This window comes from Erythrolamprus reginae, chromosome 6, assembly GCF_031021105.1.
Source record: "Erythrolamprus reginae isolate rEryReg1 chromosome 6, rEryReg1.hap1, whole genome shotgun sequence".
Taxonomy (NCBI): domain Eukaryota; kingdom Metazoa; phylum Chordata; class Lepidosauria; order Squamata; family Dipsadidae; genus Erythrolamprus; species Erythrolamprus reginae.
The window spans coordinates 3,946,660-3,963,521 of NC_091955.1; the positions used below are offsets into that span (position 1 = coordinate 3,946,660).

At 44.7% G+C, this 16,862-nt stretch overlaps 1 protein-coding gene across 1 annotated transcript in view; it reads left to right on the top strand.

Moving 5' to 3' along the window:
* Positions 1-232: 232 nt before the first annotated feature.
* The window catches only part of SEMA3C (semaphorin 3C), a 131,272-nt gene continuing 114,642 nt past the window's right edge, over positions 233-16,862 (top strand). The window contains exons 1-2 of the mRNA XM_070754687.1: positions 233-531; positions 10,797-10,938. Coding sequence (XP_070610788.1) covers positions 10,836-10,938 — 103 coding nt within the window. The 5' untranslated portion in view covers positions 233-531; positions 10,797-10,835. The remainder of the gene's footprint in view (positions 532-10,796; positions 10,939-16,862) is intronic.

Below are 16,862 nucleotides of genomic sequence, written 5' to 3' on the forward strand. Positions count from 1 at the left end.
TTCTTCTCTCCTTCCTTCCCTCTTCTTATACTTCCTTCTCTCCTCCCTTCCCTTTCCTCCCTTCCCTCTTTCCTCCCTTCCCTCCTTCCTTCCCTCTTTCCATACTTCCTTCTCTCCCTTCTCCCTTCTCTCCCTTCTCTCCCTTCCCTCTTCCCCCCCTTCCCTCCTTCCTGGGAGGCGTGGCCCGGGCGGGGATTGAATCGCTCCGCTGAGCTCCGGGCGTCTCGGGGGAGCTCCGTCGGAGGCGCTGCCGAAGCGGCGGAGGCGGGCGCGGGGAGGCCGGCGGAGGCGCGTGTCATGCGAGCCCGCCCTCCTCCTCCTCCTCCTCGTCCTGCGCGCAGCAAACTCTCCAGTCCGTCTGGGCTGCTGGCGGAGACGCGTCCCTACCGGCTGGAGGCACCTGGGCAGGCTCGGCACCCGAGAAGCGGCCGGGCTGTTGCTGGCGACCTTCCCGTCCACGGCCGCTGCTTCTCCCCGCCGAGGAGGAGGTGGTTTCCCCGGCGTCGAGTCCGTCCGTCCGTCCGCCGCGCGGTGAGTCCCGTCCCGGTTCTTTCCCGTCCCTCGGAGACTCCCGAGGCGGCTTCCCCGGGAATGGAAGAGGCTCCCGGGCAAGAATTGGGAGTTCTTCGGGGGATCCCGCAGACTTCGCGGGGAGTTGGTCTTCGCCGCCGCCGCCTCCGAGGACGAGCGCTCGCTACACCTGCCGCTTTCCGCAGCAGAGTGGTAGTAGCCCCACATAGGGACATAGATACATGTATAAAGACGTATATGTATGTATGCATGTCCATATGTATGCCTGTGCATCTCTACCTACCTACCTACCTACCTACCTACCTACCTACCTACCTACCTACCTACCTACCTATCTATCTATCTATCTATCTATCTATCTATCTATCATCTCTCTCTATATATATATATATATCATCTCTCTCTCTCTCTCTCTCTCTCTCTCTCTCTCTATCTATCTATCTATCTATCTATCTTTCTGTATATATGTTTGCATATATGTATATATTGCATGTGTGTGTGTGAGTTGGTGTGTGTATGTATCACATGTTTTTGCTTAATTTTTCGATGAGGTCCCACTCGTCATCTTCTGGCTGGTGCTTTTGTCCTTGTGCCAGGGCGAACATACATACATACATACATACATACATACATACATACATACATACATACATACATACATACATACATAAGACCTCCTGGTCTGTCTAGTCTGCCCTGATTCTATTTCCTGTATTTTATCTTAGGATGGATTTATGTTTATCCCAGGCATGTTTAAATTCAGTGCCTTGTGGATTAACCAACCACGTCTGCTGGAAGTTTGTTCCAAGCCTCTACTACTCTTTCGGGAAAATAATATATTTCTCACGTTGCTTCTGATCTTTCGCCCATCTGTTCCCTCTTGGTCGTGTAGAGGGGAGGGCGAGAGCTCCTCGCAAGGCAATTTCATGGGGGCGTCTGTGGATTAGGATGTCTTCAAAGTGAGGAGCAAAGTGGTTCTCATTCCTAGGCGAGTCGCTGGCTTGGAGAGAGAGAGAGAGAGAGAGAGAGAGAGGTGTAACCCGAGCTCCCCCCCTCCTCGTTCTCCTCCGCGTCTCTCTTGCAATTTGCAAGCCGGTGGAGGTCTCGTGGCGTTCAGACAACCGGAGCGTTCCGTCTTTCTAGCCAGGTTTGGAGAGGGAAGGGTCGGCCCCGACTTGGAAAGGCGACGCAGCTCGGAGAATCGAAGCGGGACGGGAGTTCCCGGAGAAAAAAGAGAGTTGTAAATTTACTCTAGGTTTCCTTTTTTTTTTTGCCCCTCTCCCAGATCCACGTGGCGTTTAGGGGAGGACGGGTTTTTTTTTTTTTTGAAAAATAATAACAGGCTTGCACGTGGGATCGGATGGGGTGCGCGTCTCCTTGGGGGGCAAGGGCCACCCATCGCAGTTATGAAGGGTGTTCTTTCTTTCTTTCTTTCTTTCTTTCTTTCTTTCTTTCTTTCTTTCTTTCTTTCTCTCTTTCTCTCTCTCTTTCTTTAGTTCGTTTATTCTTTTTTCTTCTTTCTTTCTTTCTTTTTCTTTCTTTCTCTCTCCCCATCCCTCCCTCCTTCCTTCCTCCCCCTTGCTCACTTCTCTTTTCCTCCTTCCCTCCCTCCCTTTCTCTCTCTCTCTCTCTTTCTTTCTCCCTTGCTTCTTTCCTTCCTTCCATCTTTTCTCTATTGTCTGTCTCTCCCTCTTTCTTTTTCTCTCTTTATTTCCTCCCTCCCTCCCTTTCCCTCCTTCCCTCCCTTTTCTTTCTTTCTTTCTTTCTTTCTTTCTCTCTCTTCTTTCCTTTTTTCTTTCTCTCTTTCTTTCTCTCTCTCTTTCTGTCTTCCTTCCTTCCTTTCTTTCATTGTCTTAGATTGTTTCTTTGAACTTAGCTGTTGTGTTGAATGTAGTCAGGTAACTCTGTCCTCAATTTCCCAAAGGGAGACCTTTTGGATTTCAAATACAACAGAGCAGAACAGAATAACGGAATGGGAAGGGGCTTTTGGAGGTCTTCTAGTCCAACCCCTGCCCTATTTCAGACAAATGGTTTGTGGAAGTAGAACATCCACAGGAACCTAATCACACTCACATGATAAGAAAAACCTTCATGGACTTTGTTGAGTTCTGGAAGACCATTAGAACAGCGGTCTGAGCTCCCTTGAGACTCTTGCAAATATTTAAAATCCACACTTCATCTATTTCAATAACAGACTTGGAAGGGACCTTGGAGGTCATCTAGTCTAACCTCTTGCCCTATCCCATTTCAGACAAATGGCTGTCCAATCTCTTCTTTAAAGCCTCCAGTGAGGGAGCAATCATAACCTCTGGTGGCGAGCTGTTCCACTGGTGAATTGTCCTCATTGTCAGGAAATTTAGTTCCAGGTTGCTTTTCCAGGTGGATTAGTTTCCATCCACTGCTTTCAGGGGCTTTGGAGAACAGTTTGACTCCCTCTTCTTTGTGGCAGCCCCTCAAATACCGGAACATGTTTAAAACCCTCTTGCCCCTGTATATAAATGTACGAAGAGAGACTGTGGGAACTGGGCATGGATAGCCTAGAGAAAAGGAGGGCCAGAGCGGACATGATAGCAGTCTACAGGTATACGAGGGGTTGCCACAGAGAGGAGGGGGTCACTTTATTCTCCAGGGCACCGGAGGGCCAGACGAGGAACAACGGCTGGAAGCTGACCAAGGAGAGATTCAACCTGGAAATAAGGAAGAACTTCCTGACGGTCAGAACGATCAACCAGTGGAACAACCTACCAGCGGACGTTGTGAACTCCAATACTCTGGACATTTTAAAGAGGAAATTGGACTGCCATTTGGCTGGGATGCTATAGGGTTCCTGTTTAGGCAGGGGGTTGGACTTGATGACCCGCATGGTCCCTTCCAACTCTAACAATAAATAAATAAATACTTTAAAAAAAAAAACCAGAACATTTTTTTTAAAAAAATAGTATTTCACAAGAAGATGAAAACCTGCCTGAACATAGAGGGGTGTGTGTATTCTTTCCTGTATCCTAATGGAAGGTAATTGAATGCAATATGGAGGTTTTTATTTTATGTATTTATTTATTTATGTATTTATTTATTTATGTATTTATGTATTTATGTATTTGTTTGTTTGTTTGTTTGTTTGATTGTTTGTCAAGCAATTACAGGGTGATAATTTGTACATATAAAACATTAGATAAGTAATGATAACAAATAGACAATAGGACAGGGACGGTAGGCACAGTGGTGTGCTTATGCACACCCCTTACAGACCTCTTAGAAAGGGGGAGAAGTCAATTGTAGATAGTCTAAGGTTAAAGGTTTTGGGGTTAGGAGTAGAAACCACAGAGTCCAGTAGTGCATTCCAGGTGTTGATGACTCTGTTGCTGAAGCCGTATTTTTTACAGTCAAGTTTGGAGCGGTTGACATTTAGTTTAAATCGATTTTGTGCTCGTGTGTTGTTGCGGTTGAAGGTGAAGTAGTCGTGTGGAGTATCCATCCATCCATCCATCCATCCATCCATCCATCCATCTCTGTCTATCTGTCTGTCTATCTATCTGTTTGTTTGTGAAATTTATATGCTTCCCAATTCCAATTGGACTCTGGGCAGTTCACAATGATAATAATTAAAAGACAGTGTAAAAAATACAGGTTACAATAACGACAACAGTAAAAACAATATAAAAATGTATTAATAACCCTTTAAAAAACCATACATACTCTCAATCGTTTATGTACATGCAGTAAGAAGATAACAGTAGGATCGAATTCCTTGCCTTTGGTTTGGTCACTGCAGGAAGTATAACATTTGTCAGAGATTTTTTATTTAGAAATTTTTACAGAGATTAGGGTGGAGATCCTACTACTGTAACAAAAGCTATGAACTTTTGAGCCCTCTGGCTGTTTATTCTGGAGCTTATTTAACAGAGTTCCCAGGTGCATTTGCTCACATGGATGTGTGAAATTGCATTAATTGCACAGGCGACTTCAGCTGACTGCTAGGTGTAGTTCAGCAGTTCAAATCTCACCATTGGCTCAAGATTGACTCAGCCTTCCACCCTTCCAAGTGTTCTGTCGGGCTCTCTGGTAGAATCCTCCCCAAAATTCACAGGTACAAATTTCAGACACACACACGTTTGAAAATTCAAAACAATGTTCTTTATAATGAAAAGTCACTTAAACCAAGCCCTCTTTTGGTAGAGCAAAGAGCACTCATCTCCAAACAAACTGGTAATTTGTACAAGTACCTTATCAGTTCTGTGATACTTAGCTTGCAGCTGTGAGGCAATTCACAGTCCTTCTTCTTTCACAAAGTGAAACACACTTTGCTCTGGTTTAGTTTCAAAGTGGGGGAAAATCAGCACACAAAAGGTCAAAGTCAGTAAAGCAGTCACGAAACACAACGATCAGATAATCCTCCACAATGGCCAAACCCACAGGCTGCTCTTTATAGCAGCCTCACTAATGACCACAGCCCCACCCAACCACAGGTGGCCTCATTTTCTTTGATAATAATCTCTCAGTTGTTGCTGCCTATGCATCGCTCTCTGCATGCGTGGCTGTATCATGAACTCTTGTTCCGAATCCAAGGAGGAGCTAGAGAATTGATCTCCTTCTGAGCTGTCTGCCCCACTCTCCTCCTCCCTGTCACTCATGTCTTCTTGGTCAGAGGAGCCTTCATCAGCAGATTCCACCGGGGGCAAAACAGGCCTGCAGCATGTGGATGTCTCCCCCACATCCACAGTCCTTGGGGCAGGAGCTGGGCCAGAGCTAACCACAACCCCGAGGTGGGCAAAATAAGGACCCAGATTGTGGGGGGCAAGAGGCTGATTCTGTAAAACCAGTTAGAGAGGGCTGTAAAAGCACTATGAAGGGGTAGATAAGTCTAAATGCTATTGCAATTGCTAATGTCCCAAGTTGACTACTGGTAGTAATTCAATATTCATACCTTCTGGGGAGGGTTAGCAATGTGTAAGATGTACCCAGCTAGGATTCTTTTTTTCATACCAGCGATTTATTTATTTGGTGTGGGGTAACAGAAAACACCTTCAATGCATTAAAAAAAACCCTAACACCCTGTAAAAGATGTGCTAACCTGTAAAACATCAAAGCACCGAGCTCCTTTAGAAACACACAGTGCAAATGATGAGTAAATGGATCATAAAGTGATGGATGAAATTAGGAAGAAAATGAAATTATAGTGGTACCTCTACTTACTAATTTAATTTGTGACCAGGTTCTTAAGTAGAACAGTTTGTAAGAAGAAGCAATTTTTTCCCCATAGGAATCAATTTAAAAGCAAATAATGTGTGCGATTGGGGAAACCACAGGGAGGGTGGAGGCCCTGTTTCCTCCCAGGAGATTCCCAGAGAGGCCCCACGGAGGCTTCTCCCTGCCTTTTCCAGCCCTGTTTCCTCCCAGGAGATTCATAGGGAGGCCCATGGAGCCTTCTCCCTGCTTTTTCTGGCCCTGTTTCCTCCCAGGAGATTGCTAGAGAGGCCCCACGGAGACTTCTCCCCACCTTTTCTGGCCCTGTTTCCTCCCAGGAGATTGCTAGAGAGGCCCCGCGGAGACTTCTCCCCACCTTTTCTGGCCCTGTTTCCTCCCAGGAAATTCCTAGAGAGGCCCCACGGAGGCTTCTCCCTGCCATTTCCGGCCCTGTTTCCTCCCAGGAGATTTGTAGGGAGGCCCCACAGAGGCTTCTCCCCACCTTTTCCAGCCCTGTTTTCTCCCAGGAGATTCCTAGAGAGGCCCCACGGAGGCTTCTCCCTGCCTTTTCCCGCCCTGTTTCTTCCCAGGAGATTTGTAGGAGGCCCATGGAGCCTTCTCCCCGCCTTTTCCAGCCCTGTTTTCTCCCAGGAGATTCCTAGAGAGGCCCCACAGAAGCTTATCTCCGCCTTTTCCGGCCCTTTTTCCTCCCAGGAGATTCCTAGAGAGGCCCCACGGAGGCTTCCCCCTGCCTTTTCCGGCCCTGTTTCCTCACAGGGGATTACTAGAGAGGCCCCAGGGAGGCTTCTCGTTGCCTTTTCTGGTTACAGTTTAAGTGGAAAATGGTTCCTAAGAAGAGGCAAAAAAAGTCTTGAACACCCGGTTCTTATCTAGAAAAGTTCATAAGTAGAGGCGTTCTTAGATAGAGGTACCAGTGTATGTAGGGCCGGTTAGTGTGGGGGCTAAACCTAGGGCTGAATATCTGGATTATTTAATCATTAGGAAGCAGTGCCCACTATAGCAATAGCATTTATTTAGATTTATATACCGATTCACAGTGCTTTTGCAAAGAGTCTTTTAACTCGCTCTGCAGTGGCTGTCACATCAAGACTTCTAAATCTCCTTGATTTATGGGGCTCATTTGAATTTCTTTGCCATGCCGGGATCGGTATCTGTAGGAGATAATTGAAGTGGCCAACAAATTCCCAGCTTATTATGGCTGAAATTATTTCCCCAATCTCCCTTTTAATAACTTCTGTGGGTTTGCTGCACCACTATTAGTTCAGCTTTAAACCCCCTAAGAAAAGGAATAAACATTTCAGAATAAGTAACCTTTTATTATTATTATTATTATTATTATTATTATTATTATTATTATTAATTAGATTTGTATGCCGCCCCTCTCCGAAGACTCGGGGCGGCTAACAACAATATAAAAAGGACAATGTAAACAAATCTAATATTAACAGACAATCTAAAAAACCCCAATTTAAAGAACCACTCATACATACAAGCATACCATGTATAAATTCTATAAGCCTAGGGGGAAGGGAAATTTCAATCCCCCCATGCCTGACAACAGAGATGGGTTTTAAGGAGCTTGTGAAAGGCAAGGAGGGTGGGGGCAACCCTGATATCTGGGGGGAGCTGGTTCCAGGGGGACGGGGACGCCACAGAGAAGGCTCTTCTCCTGCCCAACAGGCATTCCTGGTTATGTTTTATTGACCTAAACCCCATCCATTTAATGTTTGCAGTAATATTTTGTTAAATATTACTGCAAACATTAAAAACAAATAAAACATTTTGTAAAAATATTACTGCAAACTTTTAAATAGATGGTGTTTAGGCCAATAAAACATAACCAGGAATGCTTGGTGGGTCAGTCACTTTGTAAATAATGTAAAATAATGTATGTTTATAGCTCTCTTGAAATACCTCTTTGCGTTTTAGTTAGACGTGAAATGCCTTAAAAGCAAACCATTCCTCCAACCTTTAGTTGCATTTAAGAAGTAGAACTATCCCTTTCCTTAAACTAAATATTTGGGCGTATGTTTTGGGAATGTGGTTGACGGGCCCCCTGATCACTAATAAATGCATATGTTGAAACGTATATTGGATAACAGCATCTGATGGGAGTTTGCCTGTTGGCTAAACAACAATCAGCAATGGGTATCGAGAATGTTAATGGTTCATAAACATTTCATATATTTTTTTTCCAAATCTCTGCAGACGTTTACAGAAACTGCCTAAATTTGTTGGCTCTGCTTAAAGGGGATTTGTTTTTATTTTTTTGGCTAGAACTAAAATAATTTCTATTTTCGTCCCATTGGAAGAAAATGTTTGTGTAGGTATATCTTTTTTGAATAGTCAAAATCTATCCTCTTGGGTAGATAATAATGGATGTACTACCCAATTACCTTCATTTGTCTTTCGTAATTCTACAACTTTCCCAAGAAACTTTGGAGATGCAGTTGTCTTTTTATAATCTCTTCTCCTTTTGGGATTGGCGTTCCTGTTTTCATGGTATGGGAATTGCTGCATTTCGTTAATATCCACTGTTGAATTTATTTTATTTATTTATTTATTTATTTATTGGATTTGTATGCCGCCCCTCTCCGGAGACTCGGGGCGGCTAACAGCGACAATAAAACAGTGTACAATAGTAATTTGGAATTAGAAATGATTAAAAATCCATTAATATAAAAACCAAACATACGTACATACATACTATGCATAGAATTGTAAAGGCCTAGGGGGAAAGGGGATCTCAATTCCCCCATGCCTGTAGGCAGAGGTGGGTTTTAAGCAGCTTTCGAAAGGCAAGGAGGGTGGGGGCAGTTCTAATCTCTGGGGGGAGTTGGTTCCAGAGGGCCGGGGCCGCCACAAAGAAGGCTCTTCCCCTGGGTCCCGCCAGGCGACATTGCTTAGTTGACGGGACCCGGAGAAGATCCACTCTGTGGGACCTAACTGGTCGCTGGGATTCGTGCAGCAGAAGGCGGTCCCTGAGATAATCTGGTCCGGTGCCATGAAGGGCTTTATAGGTCATAACCAACACTTTGAATTGTGACCGGAAACTGATCAGCAACCAATGCAGACTGCGGAGTGTTGGTGTAATGGGGGCCTATTTGGGAAAGCCCATGATTGCTCTCGCAGCTGCATTATGCAGATCTGAAGATTATAATAGAATAGAATAGAATAGAATTTTTATTGGCCAAGTATGATTGGACACACAAGGAATTTGTCTTGGTGCATATGCTCTCAACGTACATAAAATAAAATATACATTTGTCAAGAATCATGTGGTACAACACTTAATGATTGTCATAGGGGTCAAATAAGCAATGAAGAAGCAATATTAATAAAAATCTTAGGATATACTAATCCATAATCAAAACATTAGTGAAACAGCTTGTGACTGTAGCATTCCTAAATCAACCCAAGGATTGTTCCTCTGTTTTGATCAATTCAATTCAATTCAATTTATTAGATTTGTAAATATATCTAATAAATTAGATTTATTAGATCAAGGGTTCTGCTACTATGCCTTTGTCGTCGATTTGGGAAAACTAGACTTGACTAGACTAGACTTGACTTAACTTGAATAGGCGTGGCTTGGCTTGGCTTGGCTTGGCTTGGCTTGGCTTGGCTTGATTTGACTAGATCAGAACAGAGGTGGAAGGGACATTGGAGATCTTCTATTCCAACCCCTTGCTCAGACAGGAGATCCTATTTCAGACAAATGGTTATCCAACATCTTCTTGAACCCAACTTCCAGTGTTGGAGCATTCACAACTTCCGGAGGCAAGCTATTCCACAGGTTAATTGTTCTCACTGTCATGAAATGTCTCCTTACTTCTAAGTTGCTTCTCTCCTTGTTTAGTTTCCACCCTCAGGTGCTTTGGAGAACCTTTGTTCTACCCTGAGGTGCTTTTGAGAATAGCTTCACTCCCTCTTCTTTGTGGCAGCCCCTGAGATATTGGAAGACTGCTATCATGTCTCCCTTGGTCCTTCTTTTGATCAAACTAAAGATGTTGTGGTTCAGAACAAGAGTTAATGATACAGCCACGCATGCGGAGAGTGATACATAGGCAGCAACAACTGAGAGATTATTATCAGAGAAAATGAGGCCACCTGTGGTTGGGTGGGGCTGTGGTCATTAGTGAGGCTGCTATAAAGAGCAGCCTGTGGGTTTGGCCATTGTAGAGGATTATCTGATCCTTGTGTTTGGTGACTGCTTTACTGACTTTGACCTTTTGTGTGCTGATTTTCCCCCGCTTTGAAACTAAACCAGAGCAAAGTGTGTTTCACTTTGTGAAAGAAGAAGGACTGTGAATTGCCTCACAGCTGCAAGCTAAGTATCACAGAACTGATAAGGGACTTGTACAAATTACCAGTTTGTTTGGAGACCAGTACTCTTTGCTATACCAAAAGAGGGCTTGGTTTAAGTGACTTTTCATTATAAAGAACATTGTTCTGAATTTTCAAACGTGTGTGTGTGTCTGAAATTTGTACCTGTGCATTTTTGGGAGGATTCTACCAGGGAGCCCGACAGAACAAAATATATCCAGTTCCAGCAACTGTTTTAGCGTCCAGTCCCCTAATCATCTTTGTTGCTCTTCTCTGCACTTTTTCTAGACTCAACATCTTTTTACGCCATTCTGAATTTTATATAAGCATAGAGTTAAAGTGACAGGCGTGGTTACTTTGACCTGTGCATGCTTTCTTTTTTTTACACATTTTGGAAAGAGGACAGGAAAAGTCTAAAAATATCAAGACGTTTTCATTCGTGAAACCCGAGAGCTCGCCTTTAGCTTTGTTTTGCCTTGACATTTAAACATAACAACTTTGGGGTTTTTTTTCCACAGCAGGTGGGAATTGTCCTTAGTGAAGTTAATTCTCACCCTGGACTTCCTTGAACTCCTCTTTCCATTCCTTTCTTTTTCCTTTCTTTTGTTTTTTTTCCAACTTGCTTGCCCTGCCAGGTTTTGGAGACCCATGCAAACGGTCAGTTCTTTGCGAGCTGTGTTGAGTTCTTCCCTTGCTGTGAAATGTGTAAAACTTTCTCTCTTTCCTCCTTTCAGGTTCCCTCTCTTGGATATTAAGCTTTGCATCCTGTGAGAATGACACCTCAAAGGCTGCAGGTGTTGGTTGGCCTCTTTCTCTGCTCTTGCTGTGCAAAAGGATCTTGGCAGCCTCAGCCCAGGGTGTTCTTGACATTCAATGGTAAGTACGTGTGTTGGAGAATATGGTTTTCCCTGGCATTTTTCTTTGTTTTTAAATCATCCTTTCCTCTCCTTTCCTATCCTTTCCTACCCTTCCCTTCCTTTCCCTTCCTCCTTCTTTCCTTTCCTTTCCTCTCCTCTCATTCTTTCTTTTCCTTTCTTCTCTTTTCCTTTCTTCTCTTTTCCTTTCTTCTCTTTTTATCCTTTCCTTTCCTTTCCTTCTTTCTTTTCCTTTCTCCTCTTTTTATCTTTCCTCTCCTCTCCTTTCCTTCTTTCTTTTCCTTTCTTCTCTTTTTTTCTCCTCTTTTTATCTTTCCTTTCCTCTGCTCTCGTTTCTTTTCCTTTCTCCTCTTTTTATCTTTCCTTTCCTTTCCTTCCCTTCTTTTCCTTTTCCCTTCCCTTTTTTTGTTTGCCTTTCCTTTCTTGTCTTCTTTTATTTACATTCCTTTCCTTCTTGTTGTATTTTCCTCTTGATCTTTCCTTTCCCAGTACAGTGGTACCTCGAGATACGAGTTTAATTCGTTCCGGACCTGGGCTCTTAAGTCGAGCAGCTCTTATCTCGAACGACTTTTCCCCATAGGAATTAATGTAAATAATTTTAATTGGTTCCAGCCCTCAAAAAACTCACAAAGTTAGTCTAAATTATGCAGAAAGACATGTTTTTAATGAAGAAATGTACATGTACATATAAATGAATAATGAAGTTTCTTTCACTTAACTTGTAAACTTTCTTAAACTTTTAAATTTACATATGTTCAACTTCTCTGCCACCCAATCCTGTAGGACAGAGGTCCCCAACCCTTTTTGCACCAGGGACTGGCTTTAAGCGATCAAGAGAGGAATGGGTGAATGAATGGACGGAGGGTGGGAAGGAAGGAAGGAAAGAGGGAAGGGACAGGAACAGAGGAAGGAAGCAAGGAAACTTATGAAAGGGGAGAGTAAGAGAGGAATGAGTGAAGGGAGGGAAGAAGGTGGGAAGGAGAAAGAAAAGAAGAAATAGAGGAAGGGAAGGTAAAAGAGAGAAAGAAAAAGAGCAAGAAAGAAAGAAAGAAAGAAAGAAAGAAAGAAAGAAAGAAAGAAAGAAAGGGGGAAGGGACAGGAACAGAGGAAGGAAGCAAGGAAACTTATGAAAGGGGAGAGTAAGAGAGGAATGAATGAAGGGAGGGAGGGAGGGAAGAAGGTGGGAAGGAGAAAGAAAAGAAGAAATAGAGGAAGGGAAGGTAAAAGAGAGAAAGAAAAAGAGCAAGAAAGAAAACTGCAAGCACCCCCCCGAGCCCCCCAGGCCGGCTGCAACCTTTTAAAACATGCGCGCCGCTTCGCAGCTGTCTCCTGAAGCCGAACGCGGAAGTTAGCGTTTGGCTTCAGGAGACAGCTCCTTGGCACTTGTATCTTGAATTTGGGCTTGTAAGTAGAACAAAAATATCTCTCCCCTCCCAGCTCTTATCTCGAGTTGCTCTTAAGTAGAGCAGCTCTTATGTCGGGGTTCCACTGTATTGAACCACTAAATAAAACACAGCTTCATCTACCTAACTTATTAATTAAATTTCTTCTTCTCCTTCTCCTTCTCCTTTTTCCTCTTCCTCTTTCTCTTCCCCTTCTTCCTTCTCCACCTTTCTTCTTCTTCTTCTTCTTCTTCTTCTTCTTCTTCTTCTTCTTCTTCTTCTTCTTCTTCTTCTTCTCCCTTTTCTTCTTCTTCTTCTTCTCCTCCTCCTTCTTTTTCTTCTTCTTCTTTTTCTTCTTCTCCCTTTTCTTCTTCTCCTTCTTCTCCTTCTTCTCCTTCTCCTTCCTTTTCCTCTTTCTCTTCCCCTTCCCCTTCTCCACCTTTTTCTTCTTTTTCTTCTTCTTCTTCTTCTTCTTCTTCTTCTTCTTCTTCTTCTTCTTCTTCTTCTCCTCCTCCTCCTCCTCCTCCTCCTCCTCCTTCTCCTCCTCCTCCTCCTTCTTCTTCCTGCTGCTGCTGCTGCTGTTATTATTATTATTATTATTATTATTATTATTATTATTATTATTATTATTATTACTATTATTGTATGCCATCCAACTCTCGAAGGACTCTGGGCTCTAATTTCCAGACATCTGTTGGATTTCCCCCACCCCCTTTCTCCTACCAATGTTTATATGGTGTTCTCTCTGAGATTTCAAGACCTGGTCTTTGGATCCTGGCTCTTTTAAGGCTTTGCATGTGATCAGATGTGTTAATGGGAATGCTTTTGTAAGGTATGTGGAGCGGCTCTCCTGGGCTGCTTCTCATGTGATCTGCTGCTCAGCTGGAACTGCATTTTTTTCAGAAGGTGGATCCATCAGTCCAGCTCAATCCTCCAGGGGCAGAAGCCAATGCCACCAGCTTCTTCCGATTTTTGAAAGAGCCACGGCATTCTTTAGATGTTCAGTTTTTCATTAGACCTCCTCTTCTTTTCCCCCCAAAACCCCCGCCCCCACTTTGGGGACCCTTAACATGAACAGAGGAAGGGGTTAAAAGAGGCATGGGATCGTCTAGATGCCCAGGGCATGAACGGACCTCTTTCTCTCTGCAAACAGGGAGGGGATCATTAGACCTCCTCTTCTTTTCCCCCCAAAACCTCCACCCCCACTTTGGGGACCCTTAACATGAACAGAGGAAGGGGTGAAAAGAGGCATGGGATCGTCTAGATGCCCAGGGCATGAACGGACCTCTTTCTCTCTGCAAACAGGGAGGGATCACTCAAGAGGAGGTGAACAGTTCCATTCTTTCCTTCCCAAAGTAGCATTTTGTTAGGACCGTTTTGATTGGCTGGCGGCGAAGTGTCCCATGCGGCCAAAAGGCTGAGGCTGAATGTGGGTTTTTGTGGGCTGGGGTAAACAGCTGGGGGCCTTTTGGCGAGGGAGAAAAGGCAGAGGTCTATCGTCAGAGATCAAAGGCTGTGGAAGAAAGACCCCTGCCATTGAGCCCAGAAACCTATCTTGCTAAGTGAGAAATTTGTTAAGGGAGCTTGGCTCCACTCCACCACTTTTCTCACCCTGTTTTGTTAAGTGAATATCTTGTGGTTGTTAAGTTAGTATCCTGATTGTTAAGTGAAATGGACTTTGCTTGTCTGGAGGTTGGTCATGGAGACTTGGTCATGGTGAGTTGACCATGGTGAGTTGGCCATGGCAAATTGACTAAGGTGAGTTGGTCATGGCGAGTTGGCTATGGCGAGTTGACCATGGCGAGTTGGCCATGGTGAGTTTGTCATGGTGAGTTGACCATGGTGAGTTGACCATGGCAAGTTTGGTGTGGCACGATGGCCATGGTGAGTTGACCATGGAGACTTGGTCATAATGAGTTGACCATGGCAAGTTGACCAAGATGAGCTGTTCATGGTAAATTGTCCATGGAGACTTGGTCATGGTGAGTTGACCATGGTGAGTTCACTATGGCAAGTTGACCAAGGCAAGTTGGTCATAGTGAGTTGGTCGTGGCAAGATGGCTGTGGCAAGATGGCCATGGTGAGTTGATCATGGAGAGTTGGTGATAATGAGTTGACCAAGGCGAGTTGGCCATGACAAGTTGACCAAGGTGAGTTGGCCATGGTGAGTTGGCCATGGTGAGTTGGCCATCATGAGTTGGTCATGGCAACATGACCATAGTAAGCTGGCCATGGCAAATTTTCCCAGACTCCTTTGCATGCTGACCTTCCCAAAACGTATGGTCTCTTGAGGGGCTGAACAGTAATGTAGAAATGTAACGATCTTCTCAACTGAAAATTTAGACTGAAGAGAGAATGAGATACTTTTAAGCGTCCAAGCCAACTTTGGTGTGGGACAATTAAAAGCTGCATGTGCATTTTTGAGCCTGGTTTGCTTTGCCGTCTGGATCTGTTTATGCACATTGCTCTATCTCCCGAAAAGTCTCCAAATCCTCCTGCCCCCTATATTGTCATTTTCTATAATAATTTGGGTCTATGGCTGCTAACCATCAGCCTCTTTCTCTGCGGAAGATCTGAGATGGAACACGGGCTTTGGGCCAGGAAGCTGTCATTGGGACGGTGGGTTTTCTGCTATCGTGTAACCCTCGGGTTTCAGTGAAAATAATGTGTGAGGTTAGCCGATTAAGTTTCCATTTGAATTTCTTTTCCATGCCTTGCATCTATATATACAGTGGTACCTCCACTTACGAACTTAATTCGTTCCATGACCAGGTTCTTAAGTAGAAAAGTTTGTAAGAAGAAACAATTTTCCATATAGGAATTAATGTAAAAGCAAATAATGTGTGTGATTGGGGAAACCACAGGGAGGGTGGAGGCCCTGTTTCCTCCCTGGAGATTCCTAGAGAGGCTCCACGGAGGCTTCTCCCTGCATTTTCCGGTCCTGTTTCCTCCAAGGAGAGTCCTAGAGAGGCCCCAGGGAGGCTTCTCCCTGCCTTTTCCATCCCTGTTTCCTCCCAGGAGATTCTTTGAGAGGCCCCATGGAAGCTTCTCTCCACCTTTTCCAGCCCTGTTTCCTTCCAGGAGATTCCTAGAGAGGCCCCACGGAGGCTTCTCCCTGCCTTTTCCATCCCTGTTTCCTCCCAGGAGATTCTTTGAGAGGCCCCATGGAAGCTTCTCTCCACCTTTTCCAGCCCTGTTTCCTCCCAGGAGATTCCTAGAGAGGCCCCACGGAGGCTTCTCCCTGCCTTTTCCATCCCTGTTTCCTCCCAGGAGATTCTTTGAGAGGCCCCATGGAAGCTTCTCTCCACCTTTTCCAGCCCTGTTTCCTTCCAGGACATTCCTAGAGAGGCCCCACAGAGGCTTCTCCCCACCTTTTCTGGGTTGTAAGTGGAAAATGGTTCTTGAGAAGAGGCAAAAAAACCTTGAACGCCCGGTTTTTATCTAGAAAAGTTTGTAAGTAGAGGCGTTCTTAGGTAGAGGCACCACTGTATGTTTATTTCATCATTCCAGGGCATGTTAGGAATTAGCTCTGATGACTAAATTCGAGCAGATCTCATAAAGTGCCTGGTGCCAAAGTGCAGCCCTTTTAAACTGATGACTTGGTAAGTGGAAGGAAAGCGCGTGTGTCATGCTGAGTTTGTAGAGAGAAACAAGAGAGAAGGAAGGGGGGGGGAAAGAACCCATTGAAAGGTAATATACAAAGAAATACAAGAGAACCAAGTGGTTGGTGGGGGGCAGAGAAGCACATTCTGCCTGTCAAAGCATCCGGCATCCCCCCCCATTTTAATTAAGGGCTGTTTGCTTTCCAGCTGCTACTGTCACCCCGGCATCTAGAAAGTTATTTTCTTCATTATCTATCGGTTTTCAAAATGAATCCCGCTGACTTCTTTTGATATGCATCGCAGGCAGAAACTCCAATGGAGCCTGCCTACTTCACTTGTTATTTTTAAATAATAACCTCTTTCTCCTTCTGTCCTGACCACTTTTTACAGAGACACGATGGATAGAGTTTTAACATTACTGGTTTGGTGTGGGGTGCAGTGCAGGGGTGGGCAGCAGGCAGGATGGGGTGGAACACAGTTCCACTGGCAGAAATGAAGCTGTACGTCCAGCTCCATCTGACTATCCCCCCTCCCATCCTCTCGGAAAGCGGCAGCGAGACCAGCACCGGAAGGAGTTGCAGGGGGGCCATTTCCTCCCCCCTCTTTTCTCAACAACTGATCGGAACCCATTCACCTACCTACCCAGCCTGAGGTGGGGGGCGACCCAGGAACGAGAGCGCGGGAAACGCGAAGCAAATTGTCACCCCAGAGAGCGACACTGGTGAGGGTGTAAGTCGAGGACTTAACAGTTCACTTGAACGATGATGATCATTCAAGCCACTCCCACCTGGTCACATGGCCCGCAAGCCACTCCTACCCAGTCACATGACCATCAAGCCACACCCACAAAATAAGCCACGTTTACAGTGTGGCAGTAAAAATGTTGGCTGCCCGTTACTGGCGTTTCAGACAGAAAGTCCCTACGGTGAGTGGTGAGGACA